We start from the raw sequence: 18143 nt of genomic DNA, 5'->3' as shown, positions 1-18143 counted from the left end.
GAGGAAAGGTAAAATTATAGTAAGTCCATTAAATCCTGAGACACTAACACGCTGAGCCTGATTTCACCAGTCTGGCTACGGAGAAGAGGGAGAGATTAAATGACGCACAATGGAAAATCCACCGAGAGAGAGAGAGAGAGAGAGAGAGAGAGAGAGAGAGAGAGAGAGAGAGAGAGAGAGAGAGAGAGTCTTTCTCGTCAAATACAATACAGTTCCATAAGATACTAAATTGACACACATTTTGCCGGTCTGTGTGCGAGGCTGCACGTGTGCGGCGGTGGCGATGCTGTGTTGTATGTGGACGCCGTGTGGTCGGTCTGTGGGCCTTGTTGTGGCTGACCTCCTTGACCATATTGTGTGTGTGTGTGTGTGTGTGAACAAGTGTGTGCGTGGGAATCAGCATGTATGTGCGGCCTTTGACGGGGGCCCACTCACCGCGAGTTTGTTAAGTAAACAGTTTAGCTCGTGCAAAAAAAAAAAAAAAAAAAAAAAAAAAACGACCCTGATGAGTAGCTTCCTACCCCGAGAAGACGGAAGGACGTGTGTGTGTGTGTGTGTGTGTGTGTGTGTGTGTGTGTGTGTGTGTGTGTGTGTGTGTGTGTGTGTGTGTGTGTGTGAGAGAGAGAGAGAGAGAGAGAGAGAGAGAGAGAGAGAGAGAGAGAGAGAGAGAGAGAGAGAGAGAGAGAGAGAGACATCACAGTCCTCACGTATACACCGTCCAGCCACCCACCGCCGTCCATACCCAGCTATACTTTCTCTTCCCGGGGTCTCTCACGCATCACACTACCATCGTTACATGCGCGTCCTCACAACTCCATCTTGATTCGCTGTCTCCCATGGGTTACGAGAATGACCACTAAAACAAAGACTGACTGATAAGAAAATAAATAAGTGGATAGCATCATGATCATATGAAGCATACTAATACGAGTTTATAGATTAGTAATTAGTAATAACTGTAGTCAGTAAGATAGGAAATAACTAATCTGTCGCGAATAGAACTGAGTGTCTAGTATTGATTTTAGATCTGAAAATATATATTAAGGATTAAGTTTTGTTCTATGTTGAAGGTGCAGTCCTTGAATTTACGATTACGAGACAAAAAGTCAATATGCTACTCACAATTATTCGTTAAAATAACCGGGTAACTTTTATCACACATACTCAGCATTTTTTTTTTTAGTATTACACATTTAAATGAAGGTCTACTCCTGCACTGCATGGGAACCACCCCTCGACGTCGGTAGGTACTTATGTTTCAGTTGCCGCGTGGAGATGAAATGCGGCAATATTGGTAGACTTGACGAAAATTTATGACTTCTTAATGTGCGTGCATCGATTCATGTGTGGAGCGACGGACGATACAACAAGTACTTGAGCTCCTCAACGCGTTGTTTGTAGATGTGTACTGGAGATTAATGAGCAAATGGGGAAAGTAGATTAATTGGCAAGAGAGAGAGAGAGAGAGAGAGAGAGAGAGAGAGAGAGAGAGAGAGAGAGAGAGAGAGAGAGAGAGAGAGATATATATATATATATATATATATATATATATATATATATATATATATATATATATATATATATATATATATATATGAAGACAAACAGTGATACTCTTCTCATTGAAAACAAAATTTTCGAGAGGCCTTTTGGGGCCACCAAGCCATACGGCCATACGGAGGTCGTGTGTGTGTGTGTGTGTGTGTGTGTGTGTGTGTGTGTGTGTGTGTGTGTGTGTGTGTGTGTGTGTGTGTGTGTGTGTGTGTGTGTGTGTGTGTGTGTGTGTGTGTGTGTGTGTGTGTGTGTGTGTGTGTGTGTGTGTGTGTGTGTGTGTGTGTGAGAGAGAGAGTTGTATTGCACAGGGTTCGAGCGGGGCTCATAGTGTCTTGTCTCCATGTCTCCCTTTATCCAATTTATCTTTCAAGTTGTGCACATTATGTGCTGTACTAACTTCGTCACTCAAAGCATTCCACTTTTCCACCGTTCTATGTGGAAAGTGTGTGTGTGTGTGTGTGTGTGTGTGTGTGTGTGTGTGTGTGTGTGTGTGTGTGTGTGTGTGTGTGTGTGTGTGTGTGTGTGTGTGTGTGTGTGTGTGTGTGTGTGTGTGTGTGTGTGTGTGTGTGTACTGTACATAGATAAGACACAGATAATTATAAATGGACATTTGGAACACAAGAAAGGGAACGCTAAAGGGTGACAAGGCTGCAAGATATCTCCGCGAAACTACTGGTCCGCTTAACCTTCCTCTCTGCTTCCCCAGCTGCTCTTAGAGGCTCTGCGGCCACAACATCGTACGTGCCGACAATCAAGTAGAGGCCCGCTACCAGTACAACACCCCATCGTAATCGGGCCCTTGAAGAGCTTATCTCCCCTCTTAATAGAGGATGGTGCAGGGAACGGCGCTGCTCCATCAGCTGGCAAGGAAGACGGGCACAGTGGCACTCTTCTGACGTGCCGATGGATCATTGCATGGGGATGCATGCAGTTAGCAAGTGCATACGGTGGAATATTGTAAGAGATGTAACGCTCCAGTACTGGGTGAGACAATCAAGACAGCCTGTTACAGAGGGAATTAAAAAGCTGAAAGCTTTAGACTCCTCTTACAAGGCCAAGTGAGTTGAACTTCATTTTACAGTATTAGGTGCAGTACCCTATATATGGACAGATAAGACCCATGTGTATGTAAAGAGTAGACAGCTGTGAGAAGAAAAATATTGGTGGAGACACAAAGTACCTAACTTCATGGAAGCTATTTTAGCAATAGATATGAGGAAATTTCAATTAAGATTTTTAGTGAAGCGCTGTCTAAGTTTGTCCAGTGTGGAGGGATAATTGGATGTTTATGAAGAAATGATAATTGTCTGGAAGGTTGTCTCAAGCGGGTATATGGAAGAAATGACTTTTAAGAGATTGAACAAATAAATAAAATTAAATAAAAGACAGGTTAAAAGTAAGGCGCTTTGTGGCCTTTCTACGTGAATTGTTTAATCCCTCCTGAGTTGAACGTATGGCAAATGAGATTCATTTTACTGGAGACCTCTGGTACTTTTTTTTTATATTTGTCTATTGCTGATGACTTGTTACGTTAAAAAAAAGGAAGTCATGACGCTATAAAAACAAAACTGGCCATATCTCGAGGCTCATTTCTTACCATTTATTTTTAGGAGCGCAATTATGAAGTTTCCTTTTTCCCTACAATGATCTCCCTGATACATGTAAAAAAAAAAAAAAAATCTTAAGTTGAACTGCCATTTACCTTACAACAGAGAACAAGTATCAATACAGAAATAAAGTATAAGCTAGGGCTGCAGATGAAAACCTCCCAAGTGTTCAGATGGCAGTTCAAGGAGAAAAAAAAAATTAGGACTTTCGTAGTACAAAAATGCACTCTGTGCGACAATCGTGTAGTGTTTCAAGACATCACACTTCTTTAGTATATCTGGAGTAGCTCGATGCATTTTCCTCTGAATTCCTCGACCTTCACGCATTTTATTGAATATCTCCTCACAAAGACGGAGACTTGCTCGTACATCTTTTCATGATACCGAGCTGAAATTCTCCTTATGAAGGTTCAGCAAAAACAAGACATTACACATTGTCTCACTACAGAAATATAATACGCAGGAAGAAATGTTCAGAACCCTCACTGTCCTTTTTAGTCACTTTTTATGACGCGCAACGTAGACGGTGGCTTTTTCCTTCCAATGCCTTGATTTCCCCAGCCTAGCAGGGTAAGGTGTGGTCAGCTTCTGCCCCTTACTAGTACACGACTAAGCTACTTACTAAAAGCTTCAAGTAAGAAAGTACAGTCAAACGAATAATATGCAGACAGAAAGAGAAGTTGACCATTTGCAGCGTTTGTTCCTCCTCCTTTACTACCCAAGTCACAAAATACATTATACTCGCCAATCCATTCACATCCCTACTGGATGAGAAATTTCGAGATCACATGAACTGGAATAATATGCGTTATTCTTTAAATACACAAAAAGATTAAATAAAGATTAAACAAAAAAATAATAAAACAATAAGGGTATAAATCAATCATCTGTGCTGGACACGTAAGCCAACTGCCTCCTCCCACACTCTTTGTCTAGATATTCTCCTATTGCAATACGAGTGAATTCATAAATCATTGCTTTGTTTAACAATCTTATGCTTCCTGTTTTCTTGTAGAAGAGAGAAGGCCTTAGTGACGTCAATGAATCGCAACGCAGCAACCAATGAGATAATCGGGAGGAAGGGTCGCTGCGGGCGTGCAGTGAAGAGGCATGAACATCAGAACATGAGGCACAGTAGCAGGGACCATACAGAGTTGACTGACCTGAACCCTGCCAACTGAGACCACCTGGGACGCCCACAGCGACGTTATATCTCAACCCGTGACGCAGTGGCTGAGGTTAGGGATCACTCCCAAAAATTAAGGATGAGATAGAGAGAAGTTGAAGGAATGAATATCTAGCGTAAATAGTCCCTCACTCTGGTAGTTAATGCGATGAATGCTATTGATGGTGTACTCACTTTCTCAACAAGGTGTTCCCAGAGCTCAATTCGTGTGATGGCGCAAGCCTTACACATTACTGTCTCAGAACTCCGTTTGTCAACACTCATCTGAAACGACAAAAAAATAAAAAATAAACTTAATACGTGTTTGACAATGAATATTGCAGACTGTGTGTGTGTGTGTGTGTGTGTGTGTGTGTGTGTGTGTGTGTGTGTGTGTGTGTGTGTGTGTGTGTGTGTGTGTGTGTGTGTGTGTGTGTGTGTGTGAGTGCGATAGAAGTTTAGAAAGTGTACTGTACATTCAAAGATGTCTTGATAATAATTATGATAATAATAATAATAATAATAATAATAATGATAATGATAATAATAATAATAATAATAATAATAATAATACTCGAAATAATAATAATAAAATGACTGATGATGATGATGATGATGATAGTAATTATAACAACAATAATAATAATAATAATAATAATAATAATAATAATAATAATAATAATAATAAAACTATCATGAATGATGATGATGGAGCACTGCCAACCTACTTCCTGAGAATCGCAGGACAAGTAAAAGGGGTGGAGCAAGAGACTAACAATCCCTTCTCTATATGCTTCCTTCATGTCCGATCTGCCTGCCCTCAAGGAATATCCTTATAATATACAAATACATAGATAACCATTAGTATTCTTGTCTACCTTTCTACCATTATTTTTTATAACTTTTTAACTTTTTTTTTTTTTTTTTGAGTTCGCTCCTGGGATCATAATGAGTGATGGTAGAGAAAACCACAGATACTAGAAGAAGCAGGCAACATTCACTGAGCGTCAACTTTGAACTGTTTCGTACGTCTGCTTTTGTGTGATTATCTTATTACTCCCACAGACAGACTTAGTCAGTCACTTCGTAACCATCCTCGAAGCGACAAGACCTTCTGCAGTAGGCAGAGTGTCAGGGTCACCTGTAAAGGAGGCGGAGCATTAAGAGTGGGAGGAGTCGAGGGAATGTGGTTATCTGGGAGGGAGGAGTAAGGGAGCCTTGTAGGACGGTGAGAGGGTGGCTGTATGAGAGCTGGCGGACATACATGCAAGAAGACCTCGTAAGAGGAGAAAGAAACATCACTTTTAGAGTTGTCTGTATTCCTTATTGTTTACTGTAAGACTTATATATACGTACTTAATAGCACAAAAATTATTAAAGCAATCTACTCGTCTGTCACTCCAAACACAAATGCACATTTTTCTCCCTGACTTGTATGCCAAAGAAAGATTCACAGCAAGACTTGATGCTCTGGCTGTGTCGATAACGATTCCACGCGTCTGTCTGACCAGCCGTGACGTCATGAATGGTTACGTAAGAGAGAGAGAGAGAGAGAGAGAGAGAGAGAGAGAGAGAGAGAGAGAGAGAGAGAGAGAGAGAGAGAGAGCTTCCCCTACGCTGGTTTACACTATGTGAACGAAGAGAGAAAGAGAGCAGTGGCGTACGTGACAGTTTGAAGGTTCTTCCACCTTCACAGTTATTTCTAAATTATATTTTCTGTAAGATTAATTTCCATCGGGACTTTTCACCAAAACGAGCTTCAGTTCAATAGTGATGCACCAATGTGTGGAACATGAGGCTACATCGTAGTACTCAATATCATATAAGAAAAATCTTACTTTTGGCAGCCGTCCTCTCTTACATGTTGATTTTACTTTTACATTATGTCTTATCACAGAGACTGGCCGCTCGTTGAATTACCTGCATACCACACATAAATCGTGAGAGTTGTAATAGATGAGCCAGCGGACACGTGTCAAAACCATTTAATTGAATAATGGCATATGGTGCCACTCAATGAGCTACTCTTACTCGATAAGTTGCCAAATCTAAGAATCACAGACTCACTGGCAACTCAACCACAGCTGCTGCTGGATATATAAGCGGCCGCAACGTTACTTGGTCATACCTCGACGTTATCTAGTAGACAGCAGATAAACTCGGGTAACCTATACCTGGAAGTTGAAACATACATTGCTTACCAAGCGACTCTTCATACGGGAAGGAAGAAATATTCCGAAACTATACACTTCCTGTCACGTCCAACGAAGCCCCACCTTACTCATAATCTCGTAACACGTGACATTTGCTCCCGCTGATTTCATGTTTACCTCAACCTTAAACGTTCCCACCATGGCATTGGCGGAGGTTAGTGCTACCGTAACGAAGGCATCAGGGAAGACGCTGGCCAGGTTCCGTAACCGCTTTCACTCCATTTCCGAGTTCCGTACGGACGAAATGTACAAAACAAGGCCTTTCTCTGCACTTGGAGTGTTTTCCTCCTCACCCGATGACCTCACCCGGCAAGAATTAGACAGCTTTGTAGATTCAACCAAGAAGGAGCCAACTAAAATAACGAAGGCCCAGATTAAGGAGTACGGCAAGAAATACAGTGATTACCAAAAGAATGACAAGAAAGAGCCTGCACCATGGTACAGGTTAGTGTCCCCGAGTGTGTGTGTGTGTGTGTGTGTGTGTGTGTGTGTGTGTGTGTGTGTGTGTGTGTGTGTGTGTGTGTGTGTGTGTGTGTGTGTGTGTGTTTCACTGTTTGATCTGCTGCAGTCTCTGACGAGACAGCCAGACGTTACCCTACGGAGCGAGCTCAGAGCTCATTATTTCCGATCTTTGGATAGGCCTGAGACCAGGCACACACCACACACCGGGACAACAAGGTCACAACTCCTCGATTTACATCCCGTACCTACTCACTGCTAGGTGAACAGGGGCTACACATGAAAGAAGACACACCCAAATATCTCCACCCGGCCGGGAAATCGAACGTGAGGACATCGTATTAGAATATGTGTGTGTGTGTGTGTGTGTGTGTGTGTGTGTGTGTGTGTGTGTGTGTGTGTGTGTGTGTGTGTGAGAGAGAGAGAGAGAGAGAGAGAGAGAGAGAGAGAGAGAGAGAGAGAGAGAGAGAGAGAGAGAGAGAGAGAGAGAGAGAGAGAGAGAGAGAGAGAGAGAGAGAGAGAGAGAGAACGGTTAGAATTATATTTTTGTGTGACTAATAACATTAACATGGAAGCAAAAGTTTCTGTGATTCAGTGACGTGACCTTGCAAGAAGCCGACATGTCAGAAAGTTCGTATGTAAAGAGGTGACCGTTGTCATGCTTGAGCTGTGTGACAAATGCATGTTTTACCTGTTTCTAGATTGTTCTACGTGAGGACATCGTATTAGAATGTGTGTGTGTGTGTGTGTGTGTGTGTGTGTGTGTGTGTGTGTGTGTGTGTGTGTGTGTGTGTGTGTGTGTGTGTTACGTAAGTGTCGAGGGACCGTGACCTGAGGAGCGCAGGTGCCTTTCAGTAGCTAGTATGAAGGACAGCTGCGAGAAGATGCTTCATTATTGATCCATCGAAGGACGCCTCACCCTTAATTCCGAATAACTATTTTTGTGTTTAAACGCATGTGTGTACCTGCAAGATGAAACCTTCATCTGCACACTTACCTGTTTTTGCTTGGCTCTCCCTCTTCTACACATCTTAATTCTAAGAGAGTAAAAATACTAGCATACGAAGGTTACATAAGAATAACTTCACTAAATCATGCATTGTTCTAAATCTATCTAGTGCACCCAAACCAGACGTCCTTTACACACTTGCTGCTGCTCCATGAAGCGATCAAACTGGCTTCACTACCATTACCTCTTATTACTTGCCGGAAAAAAGTGGTCGGCCCCGTGCCGCGGTGTGTTACTGTGTCTAGGCCAGGGAAGGGAGGAATTAGTATTATTATTGGCTCGCTTTAGAAATATACTAATGTTAACAATAACATGTTGTAAGTGCACTGCAAAACACACACACACACACACACACACACACACACACACACACACACACACACATGTACTTATGTTCGTGACTTTTGTACCCCAGGGAGCTGATGGAGCACTCTCAGCCTGCCCACCTGGTGACAATCGTGGCCGTGGTCTACCTCGCCTTCAGACTATTCCCAGACTCCAGGAGACACGCCACGGAAGCCTCCACCCTCACCCGTCTCCTCTACATCGCAGCTGTCAGCACTGTCTTTGGGAGCCAAGTCTGGATGACCTTCGTGTCAGGTAAGAAAAGTCACATCCAGTCATTCTACTCTACAGTCAGTTCAAATAAGTGACTAAGCCATCTATTCATGTCTCATTAACTTGAATTCTGCAAAATAAGTTAATAACACAAAACATTCCCTGTCAATAAAAAAATAATATGTTTTCCCGCGCAGGTCTAGCTCTGTTCCTCAGCGTGCCCAGGCACGTGTTCGCACAAGTACAACAAGTGCTATTCCCGCTATATTTTCTGAGCAACGCAGTGCTGATGCTTGTGGCCGTGGTAACCTACACCAGGCACCACCCAACACACCTGTGGGACAACCACCAGATGATGCAGGTAAGCCGCCCCTCACTGCCTGTCTCCTCTCGTCTTTCTCTTCCACTGCCTTATAGCTCCTCCTCTTCATGTTCAAATGCCTTAGGTCAATTAATTAATCATCCAATCAAGCAGTCAATTAATATTTTTCTCAGCTTCGTCCTCCTCCTTCTCCTCATCCTCCTATCACTAATACTACTATTTCAACTACTACTATACTTTCCTACTCCTATATACATACCACTCACTACCTTTCTAATACCTACGAAGACTCACAGGACAGAGTACTAAAGCACGTGATATTGACAGATTTTCCATTACACAAGCTACTTCTACACCTATTTTTTCCTCATCACAACCGTTCCCGTTCGTAGTCATCTGTTTCTTTCATCTGTTTAACGTCCATTCAGTCTTTCTCCCTCCCTCAAAGACATTCTATTTTTTGTCTCTTCCGCTCCCTAAGCCGCCTTCTCAGCAGTACTATTCCTGACATCACTTTCACTACGTAGCACATACATATTTATGGGTGAGAAGATAACACATGTCAGCTCAGCATCCACAGCAAAAAACGCTACGCCAGACTCGTATACGCTAAGCAGACCGAAAAGCATCTTAAAGAGGAAGAGGTTATAAATAAACAGTAAGGAAGTGAACGTGAGTTGAAGTTCTTCTTAGGTAGTGGAGGAACGCCTCACGTGAAGCCTTACCTGTGACATTCCAGTCTTAGGACTACCGCCAAAATGCCGCGCCCAACAAAAAGATATGGTGAAATTGTACTATTACCGTTTGTTGGAGGATTAAGAGAGAGAGAGAGAGAGAGAGAGAGAGAGAGAGAGAGAGAGAGAGAGAGAGAGAGAGAGAGAGAGAGAGAGAGAGAGAGAGAGAGAGAGAGCCAGGATACGAGAAATGCGAAGACGTGAAAGAAAGAGAAAGAGAGCAGGGCTGAGAGAGAGAGAGAGAGAGAGAGAGAGAGAGAGAGAGAGAGAGAGAGAGAGAGAGAGAGAGAGAGAGAGAGAGAGAGAGAGAGAGAGAGAGAGAGAGAGAGAGAGAGAGAGAGAGAGAGAGAGAGAGAGAGAGAGAGAGAGAGAGAGAGAGAGAGAGAGAGAGAGAGAGAGAGAGAGAGAGAGAGAGAGAGAGCAGAAACCAGTGTCTACGTGATCCCTCACACGTCAGACGAGCCTCTTGTCAGTCTGGCTTTTCGCTCACCGCCCCTTCAGACGAGCTTTGATGTCCTGGGGGAGGCGGACGACCCGAGTCAACACTGCTATCTGGGTGAAAATTGGCGCACCCCGATTCTCGCCCGCATGGAGGAGAAAAGGGAGCAGGAAAATTCATACAATATTCTTATAGAGAACCGATTTGCTTTATTTATCTTTTTTTTTTTTTTTTCATCAGGGAGTAATGCAAAACGCCTTCTTTTTCCCTTCTTGGTTTTATCCTTCTTTTTCCTAACCTCCTCATTACTTTCTTCCAAAATTTCAACAGTAGTTTCCCTATTGCCTTCTCTATTATTTTTCTCTGCATATTTCGCTACTTTCTCTTTAATTCAATATTTTCCTGTTACTTTTCCAGTGATTTCTTTTCTTACTTTTCCGTCATTCTCTCTTGCTTTTCTTTTGATCTCCCCACAATTTCTTATATCTTACTTTCCAGCAATTTTCTTTAGCCTCTCATATTTTCCCGAACAGCAACTCTCGTCATTTCCCTCCATATCGCCCATCATCCCCTGTCCTATTTCCTTTCTACTTCTCATCATTTACTGACATATCTCACCACTTGAACGAATATCTTCTCATATGTCTAATACACGAAAAAAAAAAAAAAAACAATATCATAAAACTATCTACATAATACAAGGCCAGCAATCTTACGCACAGTGACACACTTTTAGCCCCGTCGTGTGAAGAAAGAAAAGAGAAGAAAAATAGTCGTATAGAAATGTGACTCACGTATACTGTCTGCTGCAAGGAATTGGTATCCCATTGAGGTCAAACCGAAGTGCATCATGATACTTCTAGAAAAATCTCCCTCCCAATTCAGCGAGACTTGCATGGATCCTCCCAACTCATTATTCTAGTCCGTATTTGGCGAAGGTCCTTCTGGCGCTGCGAATTAAGGCCATTTTTTACTTTTTTTTTTTTTTTTTTTTTTTTTTTTTTACACCTCAATAGAAACAAGACCATGAAAAAAGACGAAAAAAAAAAAACAAGTGAAGATAATTAGGCAGTGTTTCTTCCGCAACATGACATGGCATCACACACACACACACACACACACACACACACACACACACACACACACACACACACACACACACACACACACACACACACACACACACACACAGAGAGAGAGAGAGAGAGAGAGAGAGAGAGAGAGAGAGAGAGAGAGAGAGAGAGAGAGAGAGAGAGAGAGAGAGAGAGAGAGAGAGAGAGAGAGAGAGAGACAGACACACACACACACACACACACACACACACACACACACACACACACACACACACACACACACACACACACACACACACAGAGAGAGAGAGAGAGAGAGAGAGAGAGAGAGAGAGAGAGAGAGAGAGAGAGAGAGAGAGAGAGAGAGAGAGAGAGAGAGAGAGAGAGAGAGACGGGGAGGGGATGGAAGAGAGAGGTGATAGAACCCTAAACATACAGACATACAGAAAGGGACAGACAGGCAGGGACTGAGACAGAAAGACGATCACAGATAGGCGGACGGACAGACATTGAAATCAAATCACTGGTAATGGAATCGGACACCCCTTTTGAGATTTGAACGGAGGAGGAGGAAGACGAAGAGGTGAAAGCAGAAGACGAAAAGGAGGATGAGAACGAAATATGTTAGGAAGAAGGAAGGAAATGAAGTGTGGAAAGGAAATAGAGGAGAAAAAGAATAGAGATTGACGGAAGGATAGAAAATAAGAGGAAGAGGAAGATGACGAAGAGATATGGCAGGGAGGAGGAGGAGAGGGATGATGAGTGTAAAGAGAATAGAGAGAAGGTGAGAAATGTTTAAGGCTAAATACAACAAAAGGAAGAAAATAAATTAAGGAAAGTGATTAATGTACGACGAGAGGGGCGATTCAGTTATTTTTTTGTAATTCGCACCTTTGTTCCTTGGAGCGCCATTCCGTCCCTCTCGCAGTTCAGTTATTCAAGTTATCTCCATCACCAGCAATTCGTGTTCAATTTTCATGATCGTATATCTTGTTTTCATTTGTAATTTCTTGAGTGTTTTTGCCTCTCTCTCTCTCTCTCTCTCTCTCTCTCTCTCTCTCTCTCTCTCTCTCTCTCTCTCTCTCTCTCTGCGCTTATCAAAATAAACAGCTGGGCTCTGTGGCAAATTATAATGTAGGGTGGTCGTAAAAAATCCATTTCGTAACCTTCCCCTTCGTTTGTTTTTCCAACTTCCTCATTAGCAACACTTGTCTCTCCCTTACAATGTCTGTTGCGTCGCACTTACCCTCCATCCATTTCAAGAATTTAGCTTTATTTCATTGTCTTTTCTTTAAAATGTCTCTAAGTGTTAACATTTCGTTTGCCTTGGCCATGTGGCGAAAATAAAGCTTGTCGAGCGAAGAAGAAAGTGAACTAGGACTCGTTAGGAAGATAAGTATTTCTGGTCATCATGCACACGCTCAATTTCTGATATAGATTAATGTCCCTAATGCGTGGAATGCCGGGTCGTAGGTCAAGTTAGATCAGTTCAGATTAGGTTCAAAATAATTCAAATTCATTAACTTTGCCAGGGAATTACAATGAGAATATTTTCGAAAAAAAAAATGCTGTTATGGATAGTTTTAGAGCTTCAGCTTAGCGTCAACCTAGGCAGGCAGGTGAATCAGTATACAATTTGGAAAAATGGTGACGGTCATTATTTTTAATCGAAAGAGTAACCGTGATTTTTCCAGTATTTTTCTCTGTGTATTGAAGAAAAGATAAATGATGTACAGTTCATGGTACCCTGAAGTATAGCTCCTGCTCAAGATTTTTAAAAATACAGCACCTTTCATATCCACGGAAATCAAGTTAGCTGATTTGTTATTCAAAGCATTCAGCGGCTCTATCGCGTGATGGACGCAATGTTTTCTTTGATACAAAATTGAGAGGCGGACGAATAAACACAAGGAGGAACTGAGCAGTGATGGAAAGACAGCTGGTTGTTATATCAACATCCTAGGAATGTATGGGGTGAACCCTACGTCTTTTTTTTTTTCTTTTTTTTTTCACTCGAGCGTTCCTAAGCGGATTTCGTGGGAAGAGTCACGTATACATTCTGGAGAGGCCTCGAGATGGCTTCCTCCAGATAGCGATTTACATAATGTAGTACCCATAAATGTGCAATGTGCATATCTCACACTTTTCTCATGTCGGTAAATTTGTACCCAATGAGAGAGAGAGAGAGAGAGAGAGAGAGAGAGAGAGAGAGAGAGAGAGAGAGAGAGAGAGAGAGAGAGAGAGAGAGAGAGAGAGAGAGAGAGAGAGAGAGAGAGAGAGAGAGAGTGTGTGTGTTTTATGAGTCGTAGACACCTCGTCTCAGCTAACTCTTTGATGCTACTAAGGCATTAATTCCATTATTCATATATCTATATCTATTTTTTTCTGTCTGTCAATCTCTTTCGTCACACTTTTGTCATCGAAGTTCAAACAGGCTGATATATATATATATATATATATATATATATATATATATATATATATATATATATATATATATATAGTTTTCCAATGCTGGTTGTTAACTTTTTTCAGATGTTGTAGAGAAGATAAGTAAACTAATGAGTTTTCTTACTTTTTATCCAACAGGGAGCCATCTTGGTGACCTGTTTTCTAGTAAACTTGGGAATTAGGCTGTACTTGGCTCCTGTCCTCACCAAACTCATCACCGTCAAGGTAATTATCATACACCTTTGATCACATCTCTTATGTGTGCGAGAGAGAGAGAGAGAGAGAGAGAGAGAGAGAGAGAGAGAGAGAGAGAGAGAGAGAGAGAGAGAGAGAGAGAGAGAGAGAGAGAGAGAGAGAGAGAGAGAGAGAGAGAGAGAGAGAGAGAGAGACTCCATTTTCTTTGAGTGACAGCCAATGTTCCCCAGATGGCCATCGAGCGAGAGGCGAATATTGGGCAAGAGGTGGGAAGCAGCAGCCCGGGTCTCCTGGCCAACTGCCCTCACTACATGCGCCTGTACCGCGCCTTCCGCAGGACCCACATGATCATTGCCGTTGGAAACATGGCGTCAATGGCCGCCACCTCGCTCCACCTGTACTATTTGGCAACCAAACTGTGTTCCGTGGAGCTGTAAGGGATTTCCTCATCCATCGATGGGCATCTTAGCGTGAGCGGGGTGCATTATGGCCTCCACGAAACTTCCCAACGCTCATACGAGTATCCTCCTGCAGTGCTAGGGCGGTTTTTGGTGGTTTAGAGCCTTGGCTGCACGGCCTGTAGGCAATAGTATTTTGTTGGCCACTCACGATGCGGGTGGTGAGGAGAGTGTGTGATAACAATGGCTGGACCATCGTCCTTACTTCGTCTCCTGCAAAACCAGAACACATGCAGGAGTGTGCCAGCTAACCGTCGTTGGCACTTTTCTTCTAATTTGGCAGTTCAGGCAGCTGGCCGCCTGACGTCATTCCTCAAGTACACTGTAAACGTGCATTTAGTTTAATAAGTGCATGATATACGCAAGCCTGATATAGTACTTGCGCTGTAACTATTCATACACTCTTGGTAATCAAACCAGAAAGAAAACACTAATCCTCACTATGGTTGTTGCATTTAGACTTCCGCACATTTCCAAGTGGCATTAGAAGGGTGGAGGCAAATGTTTCCTCTTGTGATTACACGTGTTGCTTTACATTGCATCACATTCCACGATAGAGCAGCGATTCTCAATTAAAGCATTTATTATATGAAGTGTGTGTGTGTGTGTGTGTGTGTGTGTGTGTGTGTGTGTGTGTGTGTGTGTGTGTGTGTGTGTGTGTGTGTGTGTGTGTGTGTGTGTGTGTGTGTGCGTGTAAATCAGAAGTTTCCACTAATATCAAAACTGTTTAGTCATCTCTTACCAATAAAGTCATAAGAAAGGAGAAACACTAATCAGTCACTCGTTCATTGATGTTAGTTAACCTAGTATCCATTCCTCCTAGAATAAAAGTAAAAAAAAAAAATTGTATTTCATGACTGACCGAAAACAAATAAACATGTCTGTATGGCGTTGGTGATACGTGTGTAGAGTTCATGAACTTCGAGGTATGTGCGAGATCTGCTTCATTATAAAGAAAGACGCAACAAACTCGCAAACTAAAAGTGAAAGTGTGTTCAAGAAATATAAAAGAAACAATATTTGTATGGATTTATTTATAAAGCTTCGACGCAGAGTTTTGGTCACGTCTCGGATTTTCTTGTGTGTGTGTGTGTGTGTGTGTGTGTGTGTGTGTGTGTGTGTGTGTGTGTGTGTGTGTGTGTGTGTGTGTGTGTGTGTGTGTCAAAACCACATATCCATACTAGTCGTTGTGTATTTATTTCTTGCCATTTTTTTATGTTATTAATAAAAAGTGTCACAACTGTGAATAAAACTTGCAATGCTAATATTGTTTGCTTCTTAATTCCCTAAACAATGAATACTCTCTCTCTCTCTCTCTCTCTCTCTCTCTCTCTCTCTCTCTCTAACAATCATATAATTACTGCGTGAGCCCTTCAATTAAGCATATCATCATAAATCATGTTTTTTATCTCCATCAGTGGCCGTCTCTCTCTCTCTCTCTCTCTCTCTCTCTCTCTCTCTCTCTCTCTCTCTTACCATGCAAACAAGAAGCCGGGAGGGAGGGAGAGAGGGATGCATGGAGGGAGGAAGGGAGGGAGGCTGAAGTGGCCACACGCGCTCAGGCCTGAGTCACTTGACGAAGACAATAGTGCTTCTATTCTGCAGACTCGCTGGCGTCCACTCTCTCTTCAGTTCAATTAAGTCTGTTGGCGTGTCACAATGCGGCACTTTGCATCTATTACAATGTCAAGGATTCCACTGCATCATTCCCGTCAGCGGAGAGCACGCACGCATCCTCCCACGTCATTCCCCCCCGTCCTCTCCCAGATCCTGATGGCCTTTACGTCCCTTACATCCCAGCGCCATCCCACCACCCCTCCGCCTCCTCGGTACAGGATTCGTCTCCACGTGGCATCGCACAGCAGTTCACGCCACAAAGGTACGAACATCCAATCTAGGATAAAGACGTGTAGCACTTCCCACACTAACGTACGCGCGCACGCACGCACGCACACTTGCACCCACGCGCGGGCACACACACGCACACACACACACACACACACACACACACACACACACACACACACACACACACACACACACACACACACACACACACACACCTGTTAAAACATAATGCTATTTTATTACGTCAGGAAGGCCAGCCGAGGCCACAGCAAAGTATAATAAAAAAAAAAAGCTCTCTCAAAGTGCTGCTTCCCTCCCCCACATCAAAAAGCAAGAGAGGAAGAGAGAAACATTTGCTCAGCTTAAGAGTGTTTCTTTTACACCGTTTTTATCTTATACATAACTGAAATCCTGCCTTGTTGTCTGTTTCACTAATGGTGTGTGGAGAATGGATTGGTTGTTTGTTGATTTAAGCAACTATGATGGTAGAGGAGAAAGAGGAGACAAGCAGTAGTAGTAGTAGTAGTAGTAGTAGTAGTAGTAGTAGTAGTAGTAGTAGTAGTAGTAGTAGTAGTAGTAGTAGTAGTAGTAGTAGTTAGTAAGTAGTAAGTAGTAGTAGTAGTAGTGATGATACCACCACCACCATTAGTGATAATAACAATAATAAAAACAACGATAATAATAATAATAATAATAATAATAATAATAATAATAATAATAATAATAATAGATAATAATAATGAAAATCTATTATTATCACTATCATGATCTTTATAACTGGCGAAGCCATCAGTTTTCATCAATACGATCTGAAACCAGAACACTACTAACGTCACACTACATAATATTACAGTAGATGCAATGTATGTATAATTTTACATGCTTCAATTTAGACTACTAAGATCAGATTACAAAATACAAGGACTGAGAGAGAGAGAGAGAGAGAGAGAGAGAGAGAGAGAGAGAGAGAGAGAGAGAGAGAGCTCGACACAACAGTTGTTTCATTAGTTAATGGTAAGTACTATACATACAAACACAATAGCCTTAATGTAACATAAAAAGCGGCATAATAGTTAGAATTATAAAGACAAGTCTACAAAATATGTATCAACTGCATTTAATTTCGTCAGCCATAAATGAAATGTTAAGAATATAAAATCTTATGAATAGGTTTAAAGATAAAGGCAGCATTACCATACTCGTACTATTACTTAAGTCATGCACGAGTTACATTCAGTAAGTTGATCCTCCACAATTATAAGTACTTAGATAAGAAGTAAATATGGATGAGTTGAAACGAAATACAAAGGCACATGGATTGAACTGTCAAATAACATCGACTCTCTGCTCGTTATGACAAAGACTGCATCCCACTGGATCAGCTATCAGGTTCTCACTGGCTAGATACCTGATCCACGTGGCCCCCACTCCAGATAATGATGACTGAGGTGGTGAAATTTGATCCTGTCACTTTTGTCATTGGCATTCTTGAACCTTCAAGATATCAATGCAATGCATATTTTCAAGGTCAAAAGTTTCAGAAGCAATGGTGTACGAATTGTTTATGGTGTATAAGGAAATCACGGAAGAACATTAATACTGTATACGTTGTCCTTAGTTTCCCATCTCACTGGTAATCCACTCATTTGTCTCATCTTATGCTGGTATGTCTGGTAAACCTTACATTGTTTGCCAAATAATGAAAATATAATCAATAATAAAATGAAATAAAAAAGGCTTCCATTCATCACCTTTCCGTCAAATCGTACTAACTTTGCCGTGACGCCTGTCACACATGATGGCCGTCACGTCGCACCACACAGAGAAGACAGCCTGGTGATGCCCAATGACCACTTTAATGAGCCGCATCCTACCACGTGACGGCAGATTTACAGGAGACTCGTGTGTCTTATGCCAGTTTGGTGCGGCAAACAGTCAGGTGATGCAGTGGATAGAAGGAGGCAAAGGTGGGTGGAGTGAGGAGGTTGTGGCTTAACGACGCCTTACAGCAAAAATAAATAAAACACCCATTCCTAATTCCATACACCTTGCACAACT

The 18143-nt window shown here is 42.1% G+C and overlaps 1 protein-coding gene and 1 long non-coding RNA gene across 2 annotated transcripts in view; one reads left to right on the top strand and one right to left on the bottom strand.

Moving 5' to 3' along the window:
- Nucleotides 1–18143, bottom strand: part of LOC123519067 — a 45656-nt gene that overhangs the window by 11155 nt on the left and 16358 nt on the right. Inside the window, exon 2 of the long non-coding RNA XR_006678969.1 lies at nt 4522–4611. This is a non-coding gene — a long non-coding RNA (uncharacterized LOC123519067). The remainder of the gene's footprint in view (nt 1–4521; nt 4612–18143) is intronic.
- On the top strand, nt 6451–15412 carry LOC123519066 (transmembrane protein 205-like). The gene is made up of 5 exons (XM_045280244.1): nt 6451–6983; nt 8423–8607; nt 8763–8926; nt 13723–13809; nt 14010–15412. The coding sequence occupies exons 1-5, from the start codon at nt 6649–6651 to the stop codon at nt 14214–14216; spliced, it is 978 nt and encodes a 325-aa protein (XP_045136179.1). The 5' UTR covers nt 6451–6648; the 3' UTR covers nt 14217–15412.

The sequence above is a fragment of the Portunus trituberculatus genome, chromosome 44 (assembly GCF_017591435.1).
Source record: "Portunus trituberculatus isolate SZX2019 chromosome 44, ASM1759143v1, whole genome shotgun sequence".
NCBI lineage: Eukaryota > Metazoa > Arthropoda > Malacostraca > Decapoda > Portunidae > Portunus > Portunus trituberculatus.
This window is presented reverse-complemented; position numbering and strand designations above follow the sequence as displayed.

Bases quoted from the DNA above. Each gene is read 5' to 3' on its own strand.
- LOC123519066 (XM_045280244.1), top strand. From the start codon at position 6,649: ATGTTTACCTCAACCTTAAACGTTCCCACCATGGCATTGGCGGAGGTT. The intron at 8,608-8,762 runs GTAAGAAAAGTC...TTTCCCGCGCAG, and splicing joins CTGGATGACCTTCGTGTCAG to GTCTAGCTCTGTTCCTCAGC. The intron at 8,927-13,722 runs GTAAGCCGCCCC...TTTATCCAACAG, and splicing joins ACAACCACCAGATGATGCAG to GGAGCCATCTTGGTGACCTG.